At 41.2% G+C, this 26,380-nt stretch overlaps 1 protein-coding gene and 1 long non-coding RNA gene across 6 annotated transcripts; one reads left to right on the top strand and one right to left on the bottom strand.

The window, feature by feature from the left end:
• Nucleotides 1-958: 958 nt before the first annotated feature.
• On the top strand, nt 959-25,622 carry LOC100495897 (chromaffin granule amine transporter). Of its 5 annotated transcripts, XM_012959421.3 has the most exons (18): nt 959-1,245; nt 6,473-6,591; nt 7,722-7,776; nt 9,381-9,463; nt 12,372-12,511; nt 12,762-13,023; nt 15,483-15,541; nt 16,302-16,385; nt 16,638-16,730; nt 18,464-18,553; nt 19,581-19,621; nt 19,705-19,765; nt 20,611-20,706; nt 21,062-21,140; nt 21,257-21,308; nt 22,765-22,948; nt 23,150-23,283; nt 24,138-24,419. In XM_012959421.3, exons 5-18 carry the CDS (start codon nt 12,397-12,399, stop codon nt 24,189-24,191), a joined length of 1,404 nt encoding a protein of 467 aa, XP_012814875.1. In that variant the 5' UTR covers nt 959-1,245; nt 6,473-6,591; nt 7,722-7,776; nt 9,381-9,463; nt 12,372-12,396; the 3' UTR covers nt 24,192-24,419. The 5 variants fall into 5 exon arrangements, with proteins under 5 accessions (XP_012814875.1, XP_002932791.2, XP_031755162.1 ...); XM_002932745.5 differs by lacking the exon at nt 6,473-6,591 and having other exon boundaries at nt 24,138-25,622; XM_031899302.1 differs by lacking the exon at nt 9,381-9,463.
• On the bottom strand, nt 5,436-20,612 carry LOC105946751. The gene is made up of 3 exons (XR_001170187.3): nt 18,896-20,612; nt 18,456-18,543; nt 5,436-6,180 (listed from the first exon to the last, which is right to left on the bottom strand). It is a non-coding gene; the product is annotated as an uncharacterized LOC105946751 (long non-coding RNA).
• Nucleotides 25,623-26,380: the final 758 nt, after the last annotated feature.

Here is a 26,380-nt window from a genome sequence, read left to right as displayed (position 1 = left end):
GACTACATGTTGACCATTAAGCTTCTGCCCACTTTTATTATTCTTATTCTTGTTCTTTTCTGGTTTATGTTAAGCAATCTATTTAAAGGAACACACATCGATTGCCTTGCTGGAATCGGAGCTTTAGGGTAAGGACCCATGGAATCATTCAGTTGCATGTGATAGATCTCTGCTATTGCAGGCAACTAACCTCTTTGAAATGGCTTTCCACTGGCAACAATAGGAGTAGTCGGTGGAAAGCCCTTCATATCACTTCGGTTTTCCGAGGTTGCACAAAGTTGCTGCAGGAGGAAACTTTGTGTGACTTAGGAATACTGAACGATGTGAAGGGCTTTCCAGGGGCAACACATATTGTTGTCAGTGGAAAGCCATTTTGGAGCAGTTAGTTACCCACAATAGCAGAGATTACCTTACCTTTACCTGGTAAATACTATGCAGATGGTTATAGCATTTCTAATCTGTTTTGGTGCTTTAGTTGCTGTTTAAAGATAAAATGATGTATTGGGACATATAAATTTATACCAAGGTTTTGCAGTAGCGCCATATTGCAAGCGCAATTGTTTTGTGGAAATGTTCTGTTATTGGACAACTTCATGTCAACACTAAGTGGTTTATCATCTCCGACATCTAATCAGAAGAAACTTATCCAAACCCATCACTTTCACACAATCTTTTGGACTGTCTTCCACTACATGCATTGATTTTCTTTCTAGCCTACAGGAATCATTAGGTCAGTTAACCAAACAGTCTAGAAACTGAGCTTTGGGCCCATGAGGTCTTTTCTCCCCTTACTTGTTCTAACATCAGGCAAGTGGTGGCCATGTTGTATATAGCCCCTACACCCATCTTTATATTTACAGAGAGGTGAGGGAGGTGTCACTTAGCATAGGAACGATCAGTTAAGAATTTAACTAATACCTTAACTTTTTGGCCTCCTTTCACTTTTTCCCTCAGTGCTGGGGAAATGCTGTAAATGAAGCATCAGAGCCAACTGCCTCCCAGACAAATTGTTTAAAAGGTTCCAACTATTTTTTCTTTTGTTGCAGCCTAATACTAGAAGGCTCTTAAACAGTTATTGAACTTGCCTCTGAGCACTTTCAGTTGTAATTCCTGTTTGCGTGCATACTAATGGATGGTAATCAGGTGATTCTTCACTCGGAGCCTTTAGCTGTGTGCAATAGGAAGGTTCCTGTCCCACTCCGTGCCTCAGCAGCCCAGCATAGAGTTCCAGGAGCTTCCGGCAAGGTAACACTATTGATTTTATCTTTATATTCAATAAGCCAGAATACAGGGCTGTTATTATCATACTGCATTTTACTTGTTAATGCTTCTCCTAGTTGAAGTCTATTTTAGCTTTAAGTTGCATGGAACTAGTCTCTCGCAATATGCTCATGTTACACTTTCTGGGTCTGATTATATGCTGGTTTAGTAAGCAACAGCCATTCTCTGTGTATTTTGTAATGATCTGTATTGGTCCTGGGCCTGGGGTATTGACTTGCCTGAGACCAATAGCTAAATCAGTTGGCTCTGAAGAGCAATAAGCTATACGGGCATTATTCCTACTTAAAGAAGCTGCCAAACTGAAAACATGAATTACACACTGCTATGATCCTGGGTCTGGGGTCATTGAGTGTTTCTATGCAATTAATCACTGACCTCCCCCCTGAATGCATCAACAGGATCCAGGTGAATACTATTCAAGTCAATAAAGGAGAAATTAGAGTTTTGCCACTGGTCCACCAAGGTGCATAATTGCGAGCGACAGCAAAACTCTGGGAAATGAGGTTGATATTAATCTGCTTTGGATATTTTTGAGGCCTTATTAAATGCACCATTATGGCTGATGTTTTTATTCCTGGCCGGGCAAAGCAGCACTTATCTCATTTCCTTATATGTGTCTTTGTTCGTCCTTGACTCGTGGTCATTTCCCACCTACAAGGAAGGGTACTAAGTGCAAAAAAATCAGCAGGTTTAGTATTCAGAGATCCTTGAGGTAGAATTGTTGTCAGATATAATCGAGGCAGAGCTTAGCAATGTGACACCAATGTCGGGAAGCTTGGTAGGCTTAAGATATACCTTTCAGTTACCAGCTAATGGTCCAGATTCCCTCCAGTTGAATAGTACAGGGAGTGATATACTAAGCTTGAATCCCTTCAGCACTGTGGTCCCTTCATTTTAGGCCAGTTATGCTTTAGGAGATTTGCCTCCAGCTATTAGTCCTTAGGTGCAGCACATGTCTCTGTGTCTTACCTTCCTAAAATGTACTCTGACAAAGCTTGTCCTACATCTGGCTAAATCTTGTTTTAGGGTCCCTGTTTCACAGACTTTCTCTAGAAGTATCACCCCTCTAGGGCAGGACTCTTTACTGGTCCTTATTGACACCAGACTCCCAAGACACATCCACCTGGGTCAGAAGATGGAGGCCAAAGAGGAAGAACTGGGGACTCCCAATCACAATATTAAAGAGAGACATGAAGTGGTCACTGGCTCAGTAAGCTAATAGCAAAGATATCCCATTTAGGTAACTTAGATATTAACCTATATATCTTCCTAGCAGCTAGGGACATAGCAATATGTAGGGGATTTCCATCCATAGGGACTGTTAACCCACATCATTATTCTATGAAAAAAGTGTCACTTGAGTTACAAGTTGACTCATGATCTGTCCATTATACTGGACTGGAATGCTGTTCTGGTGATCGTATCATGCCTTCTCCAGAGCTTTCTGCACTTAACCCCCTCCCTGCCACTGGCATTCTTACAAACAAACTAACCTGTCCTAACAGAAAATGATCATGAAGTGTGGTGAGATCTGTGGAGGAGAATTAAACCATCCCTACAACCGTAAACCCCCTCCATTGGCCCAAACTGTCAAAAGGGTCCCTATCTTGGAATGTCCTATATAAACGCAGCCATCTTGCACCACTTTGGATACAATTCTGTTAGATTTCCGGACCTGAGCACGCACAGGTGAAGCTGATCCTGCCTGAAGGATTATGGGTTATAGTCGTCCCTTAATAACTTTAGACTTAGTACCATTTTCACGGTCTGGCCAGGTGGCAACTCTAATATGGAACTATGTTTTTCATATGTAGATGCTATTAGGTAGCCTGTTCTGGAACGATAACAACAGTTTAATACTGTTTGTAGATTTGTAAAAAAATACAAGAGTTTTACCTCCAAGTACCGTATATACTCGAGTATAAGCCGATCCGAATATAAGCCGAGGTACCTAATTTTACCTAAGAAAACTGGAAAAATGTACTGACTCGAGTATAAGCCCCTCAATGGTGCAGCATGAAAAGCATCCATATACCGGTATACAAAATCTTTAATCCCATAACTAAATATGGCACATATTAGTGTTAAATAGACTGGTAACAGTGATGTAGATCTGTAGATCGGTAGCATACACAATGAAATAGCAGACATGGATACATACAATACTATAGGGGTAATTTACCAAAAAGTATAAAAAGACAGGCATAAGCCCTTTGCACACTGAGCACATACAAATGCAGGTCTGATACACAGTAGCCATGTTTCCCAAGTGTAGGAGTCAGCTCACATAAATTATAATTTCACAGTATTAATCTTTAGTTTATATTTTTTCTCGCTCCTTTTCATGAATTTACATATGCTGTAAATGTGTTTGGTTCCATTTGGGAAGATTTTGTCACATACCACTCTGCAAACATATTGTTCAGTTGAAGCATTACAGTCCTCATTTCCCAGGGGCTGCCTCCATATGCCATGTAATTCAAGCACATCGTATTGTACAAGACTTCTGTTTATGTACATCGTATTGCACATATACAGAAGTACATGTAACATTCAGCAATTACTCACTGTGTCCCATAATGTCAGCAGGCTGCTGTAGGCTGACGAACGTTGGTGCTCCTAATGGCCGTGCCGCACGCTGTGTCTGTATGTGCAGCCGTGTGCTGCACATTATGTGTATAAGGCCGGCGAACGGCGCGATGCTCATAATGTCTATGAGGACGCCGAGCGACGCAATGCTCATAATTTCCTGCGCACGCCGCGTATACGTGCCGCTTAAGGCGCGCAACAACCGTATTGCCTGTAGTTTAAGTGCAATTACCGTATATACCCGAGTATAAGCCGATGTTTAATTTTTAAGCACATTTTTAGGGTTGAAAATCTCGGCTTATACTCGAGTATATACGGTACTATTGGGACCAGCTGTCTAAGTGAATTTAATAGTTTCATGGATAGATTATGGATTCTTGTTAGGTTCTGTCAAGTCAGCTTTGACTCCAGAAAACCATATGGATAGAATTGTTGTGATCTGTCCATCTTGTTTCTTGTTCTAATTCTTCCTTCTTCAAGAGCTTACCTGAGTTGCTTTTCTTTGTTATTAATAATTGTCTTTGCCATCATTTTTTCAGTCTTCCTTCACTCTTTAACTTGCCTTGTAATGGTCTTTAAGTCTTCTTCATAGGGTATCACCATATTATCAAAGCTTGCTCATGTTACTTCCACCAAATCCTTAATTATTACCTTTGTGTGTGCACCCCAGGCTTCTTTCTTAGGTATTTACCCGGTCCAGTCCGAAATTCCTCATATCTCTGCTAAATGTAATAATTGGGATTATGTTACAGTAAGTGTTAGTACAGGTTAAATGAAGGCTATATGTATGGTACATGCTTTTATGCAGCATCTACCGCATCTAACCAATATGTATAATATAAGAAAAAGCACTAAACCTGCCATGATTCATTATATGAAACCTATGACTAACCTAGCTTAACCTTTACCCACAAACCCAGGTGCATTCCAGGAAGCTCCTCCTCCTCCTCCTCGTGCTTGTATAAATTATCAGTAATCGACGTATAACATTTCTAGTCCCACCTGTCGGTGCGCCCATAGTAAAGGTTAACTGGCACCAGCTGGTAGCCAATCAAAAGCCTATTACTAAAATAATAACTGATCATGAGCGAATCTTTCCCGTTTTGCGTCAACGAAAAATGCACAAAACTACCAAATAAATTTGCACAACGGCGAAAAAATTTGCGAAATGCAGGTGTCACGTGACACTACTTTTCTGACGTGACCGTGCCTATTTTGACGTGACCACGCCCATTTTGACGTGCGACTAATTTTTTCACTGTCAATTTTTGTCAAGTTTTGCAAAACTATTTGCCAATGGTGAAATTCGGAAATTCGCAGCGAATCCATGTCTGGCGAAAAAATGTGCGCATTGCTAATAATAACACATATAAAATATAATTCTTATTGATAGACAGTTTCTCTAAATATGAGACTAAATGAATCTATTCTATATCTAAGTTAACATTTAGTATGTTATAGAATGGCCAATTCTTGTCAACTTTTCATTTCTTCATTTTTTATTGTTTGAATTATTTGCTTTCCTATTCCGACAACCAGATAGCTACTAAAATTCCAAACCGGAGAGCAGCTGAAAAAAAAAATCCTAAATAATTCAAAAACCATAGATAATAAAAAATTAGCGCCCGTTAACATCACAAGTCATGAAATACTCATGTAAAATGATTGCCACGCCATTGGAAAACCCATGCCAACTTGCAGGCAGAAATCCAAAACAAACATATAGCCACACAGTCTCAAAGTCTTTATTTCTGTTGCTCTGCATAGTAATCAGGGCTCTCCAGTCCTTTATCTGGCTTGGAGCCTATTAGTATAGCCCAAGTAAGCATGATAATCCTAGTAGTCATCACCCAATGGGGACCTACTGCCATAACACTGAATCCCAAGGTCCCTGGGACTTGGGTGGCACAAGGAAAGGGGAGTTATTATGTCTACACTTACCCTAAACCCCCAAAGCAAATGGTAGTTCTTGAAGTGAAATAATAAAACCTTCAACTTTCACAGCAGTCTTGGTGATCAGCAGCACTTGGTACATCCAAGCATGGCTGGAGGGGCTCAGTGACATGTCATTTGATGAGGACCCAGTCTGGGTTGAAGGGCATATGTCCCTGGGGTGACTGCTGGATCCGTCACAGAAAAGGACATTTGAGAATGTAGTTCGGCCAGCAGAAATATTCCGAAATGACACACATATAGTATCCATCAATATCCATCTGTCAGTTGTAGACACTTCAACCCAATTGGGCAGCAACAAGGCAGGCCAGTTATTTATGGATAAAGATATCACCACAGATACTTCCATTTCTACATCTGAAAGATAAAGGATCAAGGAAATGTAATTAGGTACGCCAGTTTGCAATACAAAGACAAAACATAAACCACATGCACTTATATAACATATGTTATAAACAAATCCAGCAAAAACATTGTATTTTTTTCAGTTTTGCATAAAAAAGTATAAAACAAACATGCCTTCGGAGCTGCAAACAAGACAGGGTAATAGATCTGCAAATAAAACATAATAAAACTCCTTTCATATGCGAAACACTTGTTTTCTCTGCTTAAACTTATGTCAACATTCATTTTGTCATGACTTCAAAAGTCCCATACAGAAGTTTTCAGGAAAAAACCTGAGAAAAGAAACCCCCGTTGATTCCAATTCTGATCATCTGAACAGGAGAAATATGGGGAGACTTAAGGGCACTATTGAGAGAACTGAAGGTATGCCTGCAGCTTGGGATTAACTCTTTCCTTCTCCTTTAAGTATGAGTACAGTAAAAATGTGTTAATATGGCTAGGATGTAGTACAGGTATACGACCCGTTATCCAGAATGCTCGGGACCAAGGGTATTCCGTAATTTGGATCTCCATACCTTAAGTCTACTAAAAAATCAATAAAATATTAATTAATTAATTAACCCAATAGGATTGTTTTGCATCAAATAAGGGGTAATTTCTTTTTTTTCTAAATATCTTAGTTGGGATCAAGTACAGGTACTGTTTTATTATTACAGAGAAAAGGGAATCATTTAACCATTAAATAAACCCAATAGGGCTGTTCTGCCCCCAATAAGGGGTAATTATATCTTAGTTGGGATCAAGTACAGGTACTGTTTTATTATTACAGAGAAAAGGGAATCATTTAACCATTAAATAAACCCAATAGGGCTGTTCTGCCCCCAATAAGGGGTAATTATATCTTAGTTGGGATCAAGTACAGGTACTGTTTTATTATTACAGAGAAAAGGGGATCATTTAACCATTAAATAAACCCAATAGGGCTGTTCTGCCCCAATAAGGGGTAATTATATCTTAGTTGGGATCAAGTACAGGTACTGTTTTATTATTACAGAGAAAAGGGAATCATTTAACCATTAAATAAACCCAATAGGGCTGTTCTGCCCCAATAAGGGGTAATTATATCTTAGTTGGGATCAAGTACAGGTACTGTTTTATTATTACAGAGAAAAAGGAAATCAGTTTTTAAATTCTGAATTATTTGATTAAAATGGAGTCTATGGGAGATGGCCTTTCCGTAATTCAGAGCTTTCTGGATAACGGGTTTCCGGATAAGGGATCCCATACCTGTACTTCTTTCTTGAATAGTCCTGATTCTAATTTCTGTTTGGGATAAGATACATTTGGAAAAGAATGAGGTGAGAAATGAATGATAGAAGATCAGAGAATCTTCTAGTTTTATTTTATGAAACCAATGGTTGAGTTGAAGATAAAATAATTTCTCCTTGTTAGAGATTTTCCATTTGGCACTAAATTCTTCTCATTGTAGAATATTTTCTTTTGTAGGAGAAGAAATATTTTGCAAATAGTGAATACCTTTTTTTTTCTTCCAGGAAGTGGACATTGGAGGAAAGGCTAAACATGGGAGGCTCAAGTTTCTTATAGCTGGTAAGGGGTTGTTTAAAAGTTACATTTATAGAGTTTGTGTAGTATTCTCCATACCGCAAAGGTGTCCCTGTCTATTGGGTTTTCTTTAGTTTCAAGGGGGCTGGTTTTTGAATGGTTTATATATTAGTTCCAGAATATTTTCATGAGAGTCTGTAGTTAATTCCAAAGAGTATATTGCTATATTTACTATATTCAGAGATCCACTCTATTATAAAGTGGTTAAGGCTGATAAATTGAATAATCTATAATCTGGAATATAGAGGGGAAAACGGGTATGTAACCGGCCTCCTCAACCGCCACTATATATATATATCCGAATAAAGATGGAGCAACAATACCTGTATAAGGACTGCAGGGCGTTTCCAGTATTTTATTGCAGTGCTTCACACACACACACACACACAGCAGGATCAAACATTTCGGGACAATAATATGCCCTTCCCCAAGTGATAACCCACTATAGAGATCCAGATCCCTTAAATACCCACCCGTGTAGTGACACCTAGGGGCTGATTTACTAACCCACGAATCCGACCCGAATTGGAAAAGTTCCGACTTGAAAACGAACATTTTGCGACTTTTTCGTATGTTTTGCGATTTTTTCGGATTCTTTTACGAATTTTTCGTTACCAATACGATTTTTGCGTAAAAACGCGAGTTTTTCGTATCCATTACGAAAGTTGCGTAAAAAGTTGCGCATTTTTCGTAGCGTTAAAACTTACGCGAAAAGTTGCGCATTTTTCGTAGCATTAAAACTTAAAAGGTGCAAAGTTTCTCGTAAGTTTTAACGATACAAAAAAAGCGCAACTTTTTGCGCAAGTTTTAACGCTACGAAAAATCGCCAGATTTTACACAACTTTCGTAATGGCTACGAAAAACTCGCGTTTTTACGCAAAAATCGTATTGGTAACGAAAAATTCGTAAAGAATCCGAAAAAAATCGCAAAACATACGAAAAAATCGCAAAATACCGATCATTACGAAAAAAACGCAATCGGACTCATTTCGACCCGTTCGTGGGTAAGTAAATCAGCCCCCTAGTGGAACATTTGAAAACAGGAATATTCCTGCCACATATAATATATTATTACATGTATCCAAAACCTTAGTTCACAACCCGTGGAGTAGTCCCAATTTATAGTCCAGTGTGTATTTTGAATGATTTTATGGTTGGGGGTCACCACAACATGAGGAACTGTATTAAAGGGTCGCGGCATTAGGGAGGTTGAGAACCACTGCCCTACATTAAGCAGGAATAGTTTCTGGCAGACTCTTGAAAAGTTTTGTCTTTGTTTGGAAACAAATATCAGGATAATTTTGCAAAATGTTGATTTTATCAGCACAGTCTAGGAATCTCACAAGGACAGTTCTGGGTTTCTGAATATTATTCTCAGGGATGGAACCAACTCTATGAGCTCTTTCAGTTTTTAGTATGGGAATGTCATGTTGTAACCCTAAAGCCTTAGGTAGCCATTGAGGGAGTAGCTGAGAGAGTGAGTGTTGCTGGTATAGTTCAGGAATACCTATAACACGTAAATGATTTCTTCTGGACCTGTTTTCCAAGTCCTCATTTTTTGCTTCCAACTCTTTAACTTTCTTTTCCAGAAGTTGAAGTTTATTGGAAAAGGAAGAAGAATTATCTTCTAAAGAAGAAATCCTCTATTTCTGTAATTTGGTCAGACTGTGAGGTAGGTTGGTCTGTCCGTGTATTAATGTCCATTTGTAGTGTAAGTATGGCAGTTGCAGGGTTAATTAGATTAGCTGCTTCAGTAGCTATTTGCTTGTTATTTGAGACATTTGAGGAAAATATTGTGAGAATGAGGAGTAAATGAGACTTGTGTGAGATCTCCAGAGTAAGTGATGGCCATCTTGGATCTGTTTGGACTTCGGAGAGTTATTATTTTAGTCATGTGTAGTGATAAAATAATAATGATAAAAAATTTGCCGCGGAAAAATCCGCCGTGCGTCCAAAAATTGTCGTGGGCGTCAAAATAATAGCCACGGGCAACAAAATAATAACCGCGCGACAAAATAATAGCTGCGCAATGAAATAATAGCCGCGGGCAACAAAATAATAGCCACGCGACGAAAGAATAGCAACTGCCGATGAAATAATAGCCGCGGGCGACGAAATAATAGCCGCACGACAAAAGAATAGCTGCGGGCGACCATTTTTTTTGACGAGCAACATTTCCACCGTTTCGCAAATTTTTTGCTATTTCGCGAATCTTTTGAAAGATTTGCAAATTTTTCGGGCGAAGCGAAACGGGACAGATTCGCTCATCACTAGTCATGTGTATTTAGTTGAGTAGAGGATTAGCAGTGTAGTGCCCCTTATGTGCCACAGGTTAGTGAATTTTGCAGCCAAGCAAAAAGGCAACAACACACAGAAATCCCCCCTCACCATTTTGCTTTGTTGTGCAAAATTCCACTAAAATTTATATTTTGCTAAAGGCATTGGAGTCAGTGGGTGTTTTTTTCTTGTGCCAAATGCATTGGAGTCAGGGTTTTTTTTTTCTCAAGTGAATTGGCATTTTTCCTGCTATTTTTAATTCCTGGGAAAAAAAACCCTCAATTTTTTTCCCCCTGGAGAAACAAAATACATGGAGAAATTCTAGCACAATTTCGCAAAAATATTCGCCACTTGCAAAACCACCCTACACAGTAGTATTTAATATTAACATTGTCCAAATTCAAACACAATTTGATTCAGTTCTGGCTATGTGTACAAATGGCTACACAAAGGAGCAATGCTTTTGACTACACTTGGCTTTTATTGATGAACAGAAGAGCTCTGCTCCCCAGGGAATGTACAGTTACTGGGAGAGAGCAACTTGGGTGCTAGTGGTTCTTTAATAATAATAATAATAATAATAATAAAACTCTTTTCTGGACAGATGATATACAATTTGGAATGGTGGGTGCTGACTTTGATAGTACAATATCAAATCATTCACAACACCCAGAGGTACTAACTGCCTTGGTGAAACAATCCCCAGTGCTAGGCAAAGCTCACAAAGGTATATTACACCAGGAATCTATCTATTCCTAAATCTGTCAGTCTGGGCCCTTTTCTGGTAGCATTGACACCGCAGGATAGTTACCCTTAATAGCCTCCTTGTTGGAGCCTCTGACTGCTTTACTAACTACCCAGATCTTACATAGTTACATAGTTACATAGGGTTGAAAAAAGACCAGTGTCCATCAAGTTCAACCCATCCAAGTAAACCCAGCACACCTAACCCACACCTACCAATCTATACACTCACATACATAAACTATAAATACAACCACTAGTACTAACTGTAGATATTAGTATCACAATAGCCTTGGATATTCTGATTGATCAAGAACTCATCCAGGCCCCTCTTAAAGGCATTAACAGAATCTGCCATTACCACATCACTAGGAAGGGCATTCCATAACCTCACTGCCCTCACCGTGAAAAACCCCCTACGCTGCTTCAAATGGAAGCTCCTTTCCTCTAATCTAAAGGGGTGACCTCTGGTGTGTTGATTGTTTTTATGGGAAAAAAGAACATCCCCCAACTGCCTATAATCCCCTCTAATGTACTTGTACAGAGTAATCATGTCCCCTCTCAAGCGCCTCTTTTCCAGAGAAAACAACCCCAACCTCGACAGTCTCACCTCATAGCTTAAATCCTCCATCCCCTTAACCAGTTTAGTTGCAGTCTCTGCACTTTCTCCAGCTCATTAATATCCTTCTTAAGGACTGGAGCCCAAAACTGCACTGCATACTCAGGGTGAGGCCTTACCAGGGACCTATAAAGGGGCAAAATTATGTTCTCATCCCTTGAGTCAATGCCCTTTTTTATACAAGACAGCACTTTATTTGCTGTAGTAGCCACAGAATGACACTGCCTGGAATTAGACAACTTGTGATCTACAAAAACCCCTAGATCCTTCTCCATTAAGGATGCCCCCAACACACTACCATTCAGTAGATAGTTTGCGTTTATATTATTCCTACCAAAGTGCATAACTTTGCACTTATCAACATTGAACCTCATTTTCCAGTTTGCTGCCCAGTTATCTAATTTTGTCAAATCGCTCTGCAAAGCGGCAGCATCCTGCATGGAACTTATAGTTTTGCACAATTTAGTGTCATCAGCAAAAATAGACACAGTACTGTCTATGCCCACCTCCAGGTCATTAATAAACAAGTTAAAAAGCAAAGGCCCAAGGACTGACCCCTGCGGTACTCCACTAACCACACTGGTCCAATTCGAAAATGTTCCATTTACAACCACTCTTTGTACTCTATCCTTCAGCCAGTTCTCTATCCAATTACAAATATTATGTTCTAGGCCAATATTCCTTAATTTGATCATTAACCTTCTGTGAGGTACTGTATCAAACGCTTTAGCAAAGTCCAAGTAGATGACAGATCTTGCCTCTCACTCCTCAAGTAAACTAATGCAGATCTTTCCAGGCACTCAAGAAATTAAAAGTTAGCAAAACCTTTACACTCCTATAGAAGGGTTGGGTATATTATGGCTGTTAGAGTCTTTGTGCTAAAATATTACCAATTCATGTTCATTTTCACATTTCATTTGACCTTCTAATGCCTCTCCAGAGCCAGTAGTACATGACGCAACACCATGGCACAATTCTCCTTTCGTCAGTGGCTACAGAAGACGCGTGAATCCCGGATACTGGTTCTTATTGTGGTGACCGTGGCTCTGTTTGTGGACTGCATACTTAACACCGTTATTGGTAGGTCTGCATGTTTTTGGTTGACTTTTTGAATATACATTTTACTGTTTGCTGTTTCTCAAATGTAAGCTTTTGTCCTGCTCCCCCCTTTAGGGGGTAAAAATGTTGATAAAAGTAAACAGAAAACCTTTTATTGTCTGTCAGCTGTTAAATATGTTATTGTAAATAATAGATTTTGCAACCTATGGCCCTCTAGCAACACAATTGCAACCAAACACAGGTCGTTGACTAATGCTTCTTTCTCTGGCAGCCCCAATCCTTCCAACTTTACTTATTGGAAAAAACACATCCAACTCCTCTGTTGTATCGAACTACACCTTCACTTTGCTCCCTGATAACTCAAGTAAAGGGATTTACCAATTACAGAATGCCAATGGGACACAGGATGGTGAATGCTACACTAAGGGGAAAGAAAATTCAGATGGACAGGACTTTCGGATAGGTCTACTCCTTGCATTTAAGGGCATGCTGCAAATTGTGGCAAACCCCATAGTGGGAGTACTGACCAACAGGTAGGTTCATCTAGCCCTAGATTAATAAAAGGCACCAGGATATGAGATGCATTATAACTATCAGACAACACTGCCTTAACTGCTATTCTGGATAGATTGTATGATTTATCTGAATGTATATACCCATGTTTAGAGGGAGTAATACATAAGGAATTCTGTAAATGTTGTTACCTCTGTGTTGTGCCCGTTCAAGGGGTTGTAAATTTACTGCCAATGTATTATGCAGTAAATTTGAAATCACACCAATTCCTGCTCGCAGTTTGGCCCTGTCCTCTCTGATACCTCTCTATCTCTTTGCTGCGCGCGGCAAAAACATTTTTTGCCATGCCCATGGAAAGAATGCAATTTGCCCTGCAGTGTAATCCCATTCCCTGACTCAACACTAGCACTGACCAGCTTTCATGTAGCCATCATATGGAGCAAACTTAGGGGACTGTTCCTGCTCAATTGTGCTTAGTACCGGGGAATCCCTATGCTGTCATAGTTTTATGGTATCTCTCTGTACAGACACACTTGTTAAAGCCCACACTTGTCGCTGCTATACTCACTGCAATAGTGGTGCAAACCTTCCGCAGGACTGGCAGGTCCTTATCCTCAATCGAACTGTTTCTGTAACAGAGCCGCACGCACAAACATATGCAGTCGGGGAACTTACCCCATTCCCCGTCAGGATGAATGGGGTCCTCCAGCTCCCCCAACTCTCCCTCCAACATCCTCCAGCTTTCCCCCAGGTGTCCTCCAGCTCCCCCAACTCTCCCCCCAGCATCCTCCAGCTCTCTCAACTCTCACCCCAGCATCCTCCAGCTCTCCCCCAGGTGTCCTCCAGCTCCCCCAACTCTCCCTCCAGCTCTCTCAAATGTCCCCCCAGCGTCCTCCAGCTCTCCCTCAGGCATCCTCCAGCTCCCCCAACTCCCCCCCCAGCATCCTCCAGCTCTCCCCCAGGCATCCTCCAGCTCCCCCAACTCTCCCCCCAGCATCCTCCAGCTCCTTCAACTCTCCCCCAGGCGTCCTCCAGCTCCCCCAACTCTCCCCCTAGCACCCCCAACTCTCCCCCTAGCATCCTCCAGCTCCCCCAACTCTCCCCCAGGCGTCCTCCAGCTCCCCCAACTCTCCCCCCCCCGCATCCCCTAACTCTCCCCCCCAGCATCCCCCAACTCTCCCCCTAGCATCCTCCAGCTCCCCCAACTCTCCCCCCAGCATCCTCCAGCTCCTTCAACTCTCCCCCAGGCATCCTTCAGCACCCCAACTCTCCCCCCAGCATCCTCCAGCTCCCTCAACTCTCCCCCAAGCGTCCTCCAGCTCCCCTAACTCTCCCCCCCAGCATCCCCCAACTCTCCCCCTAGCATCCTCCAGCTCACCCAACTCTCCCCCAGCATTCTACAGCTCATCCAACTCTCCCCCCAGCATCCTCTAGCTCCCTCAACTCTCCCCCAGGCGTCCTCCAGCTCCCTCAACTCTCCTCCAGGCCTTCTCCAGCTCTCCCCCAGGCATCCTCCAGCTCCCCCCAGAGCATCCTCCCCAGCATCCACCTGCTTCAACCTGCTCCTCCTCCGGCTCCCCACTGTGTCCGCTGCTTGCATCCTCCGGCTCACGTCCTCACTTTTAAAGGTTGCGCCCCGTGCATACTGACGTCACATGTACGCACGGGGCGCGACCAATCAAATTACCCGCTGACCACCAATAAAAGGGCCCGTCATTTTTAAAAACGTTATCACAGCCAGGCCCCCTTTAAAGAGAGAAGTGTATCACGGCGGGGCCCCCATTGGCGCGGGCCCGATTGGGCACAATTGGTCCAATTGGCCTAGGACCGGCCCTGGTAATACTACTCCTGGCCCCTACGAGTTCCCTTAACTTGCTTGCCTCCCAGAAACACAAATTTGCGAGCAGCAAAAGACACAGGCTGCAATGAGGTCCTGTACTTTCTGCCTGCCAGAGGGACTAAAACATTGATGTTACAAATTGTAACAACTTCTCTGCAGCTTACAGACAGCAGGAACCACATAACCCACAATGCATTGCACAGCAATGTTCCTTTGCTTATTGACATCATGTGTGCAGGGAATTGTGGGATTGGGAGGATGCAGGCTGAAGACAGGCGACTACTGTTACCTTTTATTTGAGTCTCAAAGTAGTCAGCCAGATCAGATTAATGTATGTATATTGCAAAGTTGCTTGAAATTATGTTTACTTTTCAAAAAGTCTAAGTTGTGTTTGGGTGGAGTTCCCCTTTAACTCACAGAGGCATTTCCTTATGATTGCTCTATGTAGAATTATTAAATTCTCTAACAGACTTAAATAAGTTATAATAAATATTCTCCAGAGCTTTCTTATGTGGAGATTTGATTGAAAAGTTCCCTATAAGACTGTACTAAACTGAATGGAGTTGGGCTTTAGTTAGCCCAGGAGGAAAGGTGCTGCTATTTATTCCATTTTAAAAATAACTGATCTATTTTCTTTAGGTTTGGATACGATGCGCCATTGCTGGTTGGATTTGCGGTTGTGTTCTTCTCGACTTTGAGTTAGTATAATGTGTCCCTATAACAAATGCACGCAAACCTCTCCTGCGGCCATAACCTCACTCTCTATCTCCTTGCAACTTCTCTTTTGGGCTTCACCTGCCTCAGTATGGCTGAAACATTCTATATTACTAGAACATTAAGACCCCTGCACGTGTAATTCCACAACAGCTGAAGTTCCACAGGTCAAACCCCATAGATTTTACTGTAACCATTTATACAATTGCAGTATTTTCATCCTGTGGTGGAACCAACGTTTTCATCATCCTCCATATTGAGCCTTGAGGCTGGGAGTTCTCTCTCTTCACCTTCACCAATGGCCTCTTTTTCTTGTTCTCGCCCTAATTCTCCAAACAGGTGGTACGGCATACTGTAGGTGAAAGTAGTAACCAGAATTGTGGTGTTGTCAGTCAGGTACTTACAGTACTTGACAGGGAACACTATAGCTTTAAGTGATGGTCAGTCTGTAGCCATAGAGGCAGCTCCTGTTATGAGGCCATACATCTGATGAAGAAGCGTCTTAGTAATTCAGTATTACCCTACCCCAAGTAGCCGTCTATTTGATCAGTGGCATATTTACTAACCCTTTATCTCTGTTTCGCTCTCTCTCTGTATAAAAGCACTTAGCCTTTGGCCTTGCTGTGCCTTGATATGGTCATGAAATTCCCTAGTGACTTATAATATCCTTATATTTTACAATAGGGGGTACGGTATTTACTATATATACTGTATATACTAGGGATGTTATGATTTATTTTGCAGTGTATGCTTTTGGCGAACAGTACGTTTTTCTTTGTGTGGCCAGGGGCTTGCAGGGTATTGGATCATCCTTAACGACTGTACCAGGTAATATATATATTATTTTTTTGTAATATACCTGATACATATTGTACCTGATACAATATATCTGATACAACTTAGCACAAAGAACAAAAAGCAAGGCCATATTGTTACTTTTAGGCCAGTTCAACAGGTGTCGATTTGCATAGTGCTACCCACAATAGTAGCAATTACTCTCATAAACTGCAATACTTCTTTGTAAAATGTATGATTTCTATACAATTAGTTCTGTCATAACTGTAAGTATATTTCTGTCAGGTTTGGCTTTGTTGGCAAATACTTTCCCGGATGATGAAGAAAGAGCAAAAGCCATGGCAATTTCTACCAGTGGATTGGCAGTTGGGGCCCTAGGTAAGTACATTGGACATACAGAGTAACATATAAAGCAATCAATAACCGATACAAGAGGTGAAGAGGGCCCTGCCCAAAATGTCTTTTTCTTATCACTGTTATTGTACAATCAACATTGTTAAAACTCAATAAAAATATAAGGGTTAAGGGTTAAGCTCCCTATGGCTTTACTTCCCTACTTTTCCTTATCTGTACTGTTATAGGGCAGAGCCCTCTATACTCAGGTTACAGTTTCTTAAGCTATCCCTTACAGGTTTAGCTCATTTAACCACTCCCCTTGGCAGACTATATAGTGTCTTGCACAAGGAAGAGTTTTTTTCTTTGGCTGCCGGTCTGCTACCTGAAGCAGAGCTCCATCGAGCCTGGGTACAGATCCGGCCCAGTAAGCCACATTTCCATCCAAATTAAGTCGGGGACAGGGCCCCGTGAATGAGGAGAAGACAGTATAGCAGCAGATTTAATAGCACCCTCTAGTAGTGGTGAGTTCAGACAGAATTATATAGAAAGAGCAGCCATTTGCTCCATCCAGGATAATAGCAAAGGAGTAGTCTTCCTAACAGGCATTACTGGCCTTAGATTAGGGACACAGAAGTGCTAGGGAAATAGGTTAGCAAATATGCCTTGCCCTAACCTCCAAAAGAGCATGGGACTATGCCGGTGAGCTTTCCTACCTATCACTCTGTTGGTGTTCTACCTGCCCAATCTTCTTGATGAGAAGGGATATCCAGGGGAGCATCATATTTCTGCTATTGATCCATTTTACATCCATTGTATAACTGCATACTGTTCTGCATTTATTAAGTGAGTATTGAAATACCCTGATTACCTTTGTCTTGGACAAATAAAGTATTACCCAGTTCATCCATAAGAATCCTCTGGCGTCCATTTCTACCTATTACACCACACTACCTCAGCTATTTGTAGTTTAACTACACCCTCAGCTCCATTAATACCTCCCATATAGCGGAGGCCCACTCCTGTGCATTAAGGTCGCATGTAACACATGCTCTACAGCACGCTACTAGCCTGGGTTGGCCATATTATAGCCAAATAGGTGTTACATAAGTTACAAAAGGAACTTCTGAAATCATGGGTGCAAACGATGCACCACTTTGGGTTACTGCTTGTGGGGTACCTGGCCACCAACTTCTTTCTTCTCCCAGGCATTCTCTATAGAAAGCATGCACAGTATAGAAATCTTTGGAAAAATTCTGTACTCCACATTTGCCCTCCCCAAGTAAAGAGGATGAGAGGAGGAAGACTGTGGCGCAGTACCCCTTAAATAATACCCTAGACGGGTGCATTTTTTTAAAGATACCAGCCTCGGGTAACAGGCAAGCCCAACAACTTGGCACCCCCTAGTGATTTTAACTTTACTTGGCCTACAGGCACTGTGCTCAAGGTTAATAAGATGGGGACATTTCTTACAGACAATAAAAGCAAGAAAAATGAAAATCAAAAGGCAAATATGCAATATACGCTTATTTCTTGTTCAGTGGCAGCAATGAATAAACTCTGCATAAGGATTGCACATATAATTACACATTTAATAGATTTGGACTTTGCACTGCCCTGCTAAAAAAGAGTGCACTTTGTGACTGGGATAATGGCTGGGGAAACTTGCTCCAACCATGTAAGGCATCCCATTAGCATGCCAGCTTTTACATATTTTTATTTATATATGTACAGGGTATACAAATAACTTTCATTCTCCTGTTGTCTCACCTCTGCAGTTGGTGCTCCCTTTGGATCTCTTATGAATGGGTTTTTTGGGAAGTCCTCTCCATTCTATGTTTTAGCCGCTGTGACTCTGCTGGATGGAGGTACATGTGACATACATTTTTTTTTATTGTTATAATAAGGATTGTACCATCAAATCATTAGGATTAATATTCTTCTCTGTCAGTGGTATAAGCCCATTTAAAGTGAGATTAGCAAAGGATAACTTTTAGCTAGACTTTAAAGCCAAGCCTGGCCTGAGGGTCACGTAGAGTGAATTTTGGATGAACACTTACTTGTATATGTGCTTATCTGATCGTTTTTTTGGGTTATGGAGTATTGCATGCATACCATCAGGGCCAGGAGAGGCACCTGCCTAGGGTGCAACAGTGAAGTTGCGCCAGGCAGGTACCTCTGTTGCCAACCCCTAGTCTGGGATTTCTTACCGCCACCGATGATTTCCCAGCGCTCCCTCACTGCACGGTGTCTGCGCGTCCCCCTCTGCGGCGTCCCCACGTGTGTAGACTCCTGGAAGTACTTGTTATGAAAGATAAGCATTAAGGCTAAAAGGCCGTTGGGACCTGTAGGTTGGGAGGGCACTTTTGGAAACTGGGGAACCTGTAGAATAAACAGAAGTCGTATCAGAATAGATAAGCATAGAGTCCAAGAGTCAGGCACAAACCAAGGCTGTCAGCAATCAGAATAGTCAGGGACAGAGAAGAAGTTGCTAAACCAATGAAATAGCGCACACTGAAACTTTACAGTGAAACAAAAAATACGATTGGGCATTAAACCCATGCTTCTGGAATCCTTTTATTTTGAGTTTGGCATAGTGATTAGTGATGAGCTAAATTTTTCGCCAGGCACAGATCATTTTACACCATGTGCAAATTTTTCGCCATTTTGAAATGTTTTCAGCGAATCGAAACAGGACAGATTTGCTCATCACTAATAGTGATGTCACAATGTGGTGTTTGTTTGGGCATGATGACAAGACATCTACGCATGTGCATAAGCATCACTAGGTCCACCAATAGGTCTGACAATTTTTCTATCAACAGTAAACTGCCTGCACCTGATAATTGCAGCACTTTGAGTCAATAACGTATTCCTTTTCTGCTTTGTCTTTAGCCCTCCGGCTGTGTATACTTAGGCCAAAGTTTTCCCCAGGAGTAAGTACTGTACATGCATACTCAGGTTCAGAAAGACAAAGAAAAGATTGGGTCTTTCTAATACTTTTTCTTCTTTACCATAGAGTATTCCTGCAACACCATATCTGACTCTACTTGCGGATCCTTATATTTTGGTGCCCGTTGGTAATGCCATTTAAACTGGGATATTTAGAGAATGTCTGCTTTTGGGTTATATGTTGGTTGCAAATTAATCAGCGTTAATCTGAATTAATAAATAGTCACACGTCATGTCTGTTTTATGTGACTAGGTTAAAAGGCATGATCAGGCAGTTATTCCAGTTTGAGTTGACCCACACCTGTAAGGGATAGGGTAAAGCCTTTCAAATACTTTCCGGAAGTCGTCTTATCATTCTGATGGTGCACATATAATATTTTAATCTCAAAGAAATCAATAAATCCAAAAATATATAACATAAATAAGCATAATGGTGTGTGGTATAGCAAAGGGCCAGCAGTCTTACAAAGTATTCATAGAATTAGTAAAGGATTAGTCACAGGAGCTTTCAGTTACACCTTGGATTCCCTCAAGCAGAAGTCTCCCAAGTGGAGGTTCTTGGTCCTTACCAAGTGTTGCTTTTGAGCACACAACACTACCACTTTTCAGTGAAGCCAAATGCTGTGAGACCTGTCTAACTCACAACTCCCATGAGTGTGTTAAGACAGAAGCTGCTATCCACTGCCATTATCTTGTTTATGGGGTCCCTGTTCCCCTGACTTCTCTAAGGGGTGCTGGTCTCATAAGGGTTCACAGCTTGATATTGGGGCCTTACACTCCAGGTTCCCAGTGTGGAAACCAAAAGGAAAAATCCATGTGTTTCATTCCCTTATAGAACCAATGGACAGAAACTGGACACAAGATCCATGGGCCAGTTAGGGAAACCTCCTCTCCCATGTCTGTTTAGAAAGACACCAGTATGAACAAAGCCATACCATGATCTTATATAAGATGTTCTTCTTTTTGTCCTTAGTGGGTTACTTCCTCAATAAATTAAATTCTAGTATACTGCAAGCGATTGTACCTGTAAGAATGATGGAACACATGTGTGCCCCCAGCTATCAGCTTGGTAAGTTGTGGACAGTCTACTAATGGCAGGTTTTAAAAATAATACATTTTGTATAGGATATTTAGAGATGGTAATTATAGACAGCAAATACAAATAATGGTTTCAGACAAGTATACTAGGTATTCAGTCATAAAATCTGACCAAGTACTGACTGACTAATGACCAACTAATACTGGCAGAAAAGGTAAATTAACTTCTTACATTCCAACTGACCATGGTAAATGGTAGAGTTTCAAGACTCTCAAACCTGATGGAATACATTCCTCTTACTTGCCCTCCTTAGTTCCAGTATAAGATGCAGATTACTCTGTACTTTCCCTTTAATGTTCATACTTTGTAAATATTCTCTCTTTAGGTCTGGCGTTCGTTCCAGCTATGCTCACAACCATTTTGACTCTCAATGGTTTTGCGATTCTGTCCTTAAAATGGGGGAGGTGAGTGAAAAGGAAAACAATAAGAGGCGCCCTTCTGCGATAGATGAAGGAGAGCAAATAGAAAGGCTGGTGGATATTAAAGATCCTATAACTGACCTGTTTGTTTCACACCGCAGGTGGCTATGCCTTATGCTTGGATTTATTATTCAAGGAATCGGGATTATATGTGTGAGTACTGGTGCTCCTTATTGTGCATATTCTGTGATGAGGAATATACTTGCCTTGTGCTGCCTATGGCATGATTTTGTTTGACTATTGTAGGGACCCATAGGGTTAACAGTGCCTATGGTTTTATCCCCTATTACGTCCTAGTTTGCTGTTACTATGCAGAATTATATGTTACCACTTTTGCTATTTACATATGTGCATTTATTGGCCCTTAGATAGGATGACCACATCCTGCACATTGTATATAGTGTCAGGCCAAGGGTGGGCACTTCCTCTCTGAGGTTGTGTTCCAGGGAGCCTGGACCAACTGGGCCCAGAAGCATCAAACCCTAGAGGAAAGCCATAGCTCTAAAAATAAAAGTCCAGGAGCAGGGACCCTGTGAATGAGGGTAAGTCAGTGTGCAGGGTATATATTTGTGAGAGCACGTTCTAGGAACGTGAAATAGTTCAGGATTACATAGAAAGAGCAGTTGTGTGCTCCAACAAGGAGAAATTAGTGGGAGTAGTACTCCCAAGGCTCTGTTGCCTTAGTAAAGGGGCAACTGGGAATTCAGGTATAGCTCCCTGATTCAAGTCGGATGTACTGATCCTAAGGTGGAAACCCTTGGGACTTCTATCTACTTTCCCACATTGGTCTCCACAGTGGTGCTACAACACTCTGCCTTAGTATTGACTGCACCTGATGTTCTGCTGTAATACCTCATTGCTATGAGTACTTACCCTGCATATTTGTTTTGCCTTGGACAATAAATCAAGTTCCAGTTATCTGCAAAGAACCTCTGGCATTTTATTACTTATTATTCTTATTACTACTACCTTTGACAGTGGTGAGGTGTAGTTCTGCAACATCTCTCAAGTACACTCTCCTCTAGCGAAGGCCCATCCTGCATGTGTCATGTGTGTACCATCTACCTTGATATTGGCCTCATACCAGCCAAAATACGGTTACACTATTATCCTTTGGGAGGGGGTTGTAATGAAACTCTAAAATACCAACAATCACAAAAACCTTTATGAAATGGCAGGATTGCATGGCAATAATATATATTGTATATAGAGAACGTGTAATCAATTCCCATTGGTCTAATTCCTACTTACATAAAGGGTCAATTTCTACTCCAAGTGCAGTGTGCAAACTGTAATTTTGGGCAAATTCGTTGTTATCAGACATTCAGCCAAAGATCCAATAATATACTGGACAGCAAATAATGTTCTTTTTAGATCTCAATTAACTGATGTTCAAGTTGGAATTTCAGCCAGTTGGACGACCATTTGGCTATTATTCTGGGTCCCCCTTGGGGTGGCAGCCGCACAGTTTGGGAAGCACTGGCACCAACACAAGATAACGTGCCATACTGTATTCATTGTAATGGAAAAAGGTCATTACCCATCTAATACAAATGTATAGTTCCAGTTTGCAATAGGTGTAAATGCTAACCTTTCTTTTCTGTCCTAGTTACCTTTAGCTGCCAATATCTTTGGACTCATTGGACCTTCCATTGTGCTTGGAATCGGTACTGCCTTAGTGGGAGCATCAATAATGCCACTGATGGCGTATCTGATTGATCTACGTCACACATCAGTCTATGGTGGGGTATATGCCATAACGGATGCAGCTTTGTGTCTTGGATTTGCTATAGGTAAGGAATAAAAAATAAATTCTACAACTTATAGTTTATTCTTATCATTATTTATAAGTAGCACCAACATATTCTGTTGGGTTATCACGAGTCCCTGCTTCAATGGTGTTTACTATGTAAGCTCCCTATCACAAACTCTATGGTCACATTTGTTTCAGATGCCAATTAACCTGCCTGTATGTTTTTGTTGTGACTCCTTAGGCCCATTATTTGGCGGAGCCATTGCAAGTGCCATCGGATTCACCTGGGTAATGGTCATATTATGCGTGTTACTAATTATTTATGCCCCTCTCTTCATCCTGCTGCGTAATGTCAGTGGAAAAGATGAGAAAAAGGTGAGTACTCTGCTGTCTGTATTTAAATGTACTTGAAGTAGCTAAACTATAGCCAATGACATTCTCAGCCCACTCCTACTCACCAACCCCTTGGATGTTGCTCCCAGTTGCCTCAAAGCAGGAGCTTATTTCTGAATTCCTGACTTGGAGGCAAGTTTTGGAAGCACCGAGACACAGTGCCGTTCACATAGGGGCTACCAAATAACCAATCACAGCCCATATTTGGCATCCCATGAGCATTTTTAATGCTTACTTTGCTCCCCAGCTCTTTTTACCATTGAATGTGGCTCACGAGTACAAAAGGTTGGAGATCCCTGTCTTAGGCCTAAACCTTACAGCCTTTGCCTTTTTCCCCAAAAAATAACCTGGGGCTTATTTTTTGCCTCTGGGGTCTGGCTATGATATGAGCTGAAGAAAGTGTTTATTTAATGCTATTTTCTGTGTTTACCTGTGGAGGTTTCATTCTTGTTGGCGTTTTCTGCAACATTGTCAGGTGTATTACCCTCCCATTTTAGGAATACAAGCTTGCTGTGTCCCGCTTAGTGCTGACCTAGAGTTGTTGAGAAAAATGGGAAAACTGAATCATAATTACAATGGTTTTCCTTACCTGGTCAACTACATGCCAGCGGATCATCCCATTCCTTCTCTCATTCTCTTTTCTAGAAGCTTGCCAGTAACATGAGGATGAAAGGGTTGGGTTGGTCTTTTAAAGCTTTGGTATGGTCCTTCTGCTGGGAGCAGGGGCTTGCTAATATGCTGTTAAGGAAATGAAAATCAGATTATGTTCGATACAGTTGTAAGCAGAGCACTGTGCACCTTCACTTATCTAACTTGAATACTACTGTTTCTTTAAGCCTATTTTAAACCAGGAAAACACGCCTGAGGAAGCCAAGTCTGATGACCAATAGACTCACAACTTATTGAACGTGGTTCACACTCTACCTCTGAATGGCACATCACTCTGGCCAGCAACACCCACCGAGCATTTGCATTTGGTTACCTACAGTATTATCCATGAATACATAACCATAAAACTATTGTACGTGTATTTGGTACAACATAGGGATAACCATCCTAAAGGCTATTCTCTGTTTTTAAAGAGGAACTATAGGCAAATAAATAAAAATGTTATATTAAGTTTGTATTAATTTTTGAATAGAAAATGTTGATTTATGAGTTAAGTTTTGAATGCTAATGTGTTCCTATGTGCAGTGCTGGATAACGTTTGAATAATGTTGGAGGGCAGTTGTCACTATTGTGATATTTCAGACTACAACATAAAGGTTTATAAGAGTTTCCTTAAACGGGAACTCCAGCTTCCGAACCAAAATTTGTTAAAGAGCCACAGACAACACAGAAACCCCTAATATACCCATCTCTGTAATCTTCAAAAACCCAGCTGCAAAGGAGTTCTTCTCTTTCTGCATCATTTGAAATTCTGGCAGGGGAGGAGGGACTAAAACATTGCTTACAGACAGTAGGCAGGAACTACATAACCCACAATTCATTGCACTGCAATGTACTTTCCTTAATGACATCACGTGTGCAGGGAATTGTGGGATTGGGAGGATGCAGGCTGAAGGCAGTCTGAGGACAGTTCACTACTGTTACATTTTATTAAATTCTCAAAGTAGGCAGCCAGATCAGCAGGGGAACAGGGGGTGGGGCATACGGAACTGTTCCAAACCTTATTATTACATTAAAATCATGAAAAGGCTGCATATTTGTAATTAATGTATATTGCAAAACTATGTTTACTTTTCAAAAAGCTTAAGTTGTGTTTGGGTGGAGTTCCACTTTAAAAGCAAAAAAGTAGACAATTCCGAGCTCTCTGAATATCGGAAGAAGATCTGTTTTCACATTGGTTTCATGAAACTACTAACGTCTTGTTAAGTGTTTTTGTTTTTTTCCAACTTGCCGTACTTATCATTTACTGTAATTCCCTATCTATATAATGGAGCCTGTTGCTGGATACTGTGTTGTTTATACAAATGACCTGAAGATGCCACTGGGTACAAGACTTATACTGTATGTACATAGTACTTTAGTGCTGTAAGTGCTAGAATAGACTAAACAGCTGCACCATTCTCATACTTCAGGGTTAAAAACAATATCGTAATATCTAAACATTTATAAAAAAAGAAAAAACAAAACAAAACATACATGATAATAACAGAAAACAACTGTATGAGCTTTGCGGCTAGTTAAAACAAATGTGATAAATGTCTCCATGTAAAGTAATTATTTCTCAGAAAAGCTTCAGAGTTGTGTTTCTGCTACAAACATTTCAAAGCTCTCTGTAAGAGAAAATTGCTCATTCCTGAGTTATGTTGTTTTTTTTAAATAAATATAACAGGTTACCAACTAAAACCTGGTGAGAGTTTTTCAAAAAAGCAACTGAGGAATCATTTATATTAGAATTGCAGGGGGATAAGGGTTTTGTTTCCCAAGGAGTATTGGCTTGGCCAGCTATGTGTGAGCTGTATTATGGTTTGGAGGGGGACTAAAGGTGGCCATACACTGTAACATACGCTCGCTTGGCCAGGTCCCCAAGAGAGGGGATCTTCTCCTAATATGCCCACCTCCGGATGGGTGATATCGGGCCAAATGATCGAATTAAAAAGGAGGGTATAGGCACAGTCAGTTCGGGGGCCACATCAACAAGCCGCTGCGGTCCCCGATTCGATGGCAAAATCAAACCTGCCTGATAGATCTGGGCAATTTCAGTCGAGGAGACCCGTTGTTGGTGCCTATACATAATATAGCTGCCGAATCGGTCTAAAACTTGGCCCGTGTCTGACTCCAACTGCTGTGATAATGGCTGAGTTTCCCCTGAGACCTCTCTCCCTGGGCCTGTATGGAGCTGGGCACAACCACTGTGGGCAATCTTTGCCAGATAGCGGAACTCAAATGTGGAATCCACAAAGGTTCTTTATTTGGAGCAGATGTATAAATGCTGGAGTGGATATACAAATGTTGGAGTGGATAAACAAATGCCAGAGGTCAATAACCCCTGGAGTAGCTCCTCACATGTGGAACAGGACTGGCATGATGGTAGGAACTGACATCACATATAAGGAAGGGGAATGGGTTGGTC

The sequence above is a fragment of the Xenopus tropicalis genome, chromosome 3 (genome assembly GCF_000004195.4).
Source record: "Xenopus tropicalis strain Nigerian chromosome 3, UCB_Xtro_10.0, whole genome shotgun sequence".
Taxonomy (NCBI): domain Eukaryota; kingdom Metazoa; phylum Chordata; class Amphibia; order Anura; family Pipidae; genus Xenopus; species Xenopus tropicalis.
Note: the sequence above shows the minus strand (reverse complement) of the source record. Positions and strands in the feature narration are given on the sequence as shown.

Excerpts from the sequence above, each read along its gene's own strand:
- LOC100495897 (XM_002932745.5), top strand. The coding sequence starts at position 12,397 with ATGGCACAATTCTCCTTTCGTCAGTGGCTACAGAAGACGCGTGAATCC. Across the intron at positions 13,024-15,482 it reads GTGGGAGTACTGACCAACAG|GTTTGGATACGATGCGCCAT; the intron begins GTAGGTTCATCT and ends TATTTTCTTTAG. Across the intron at positions 19,622-19,704 it reads GGCCAAAGTTTTCCCCAGGA|AGTATTCCTGCAACACCATA; the intron begins GTAAGTACTGTA and ends TCTTTACCATAG.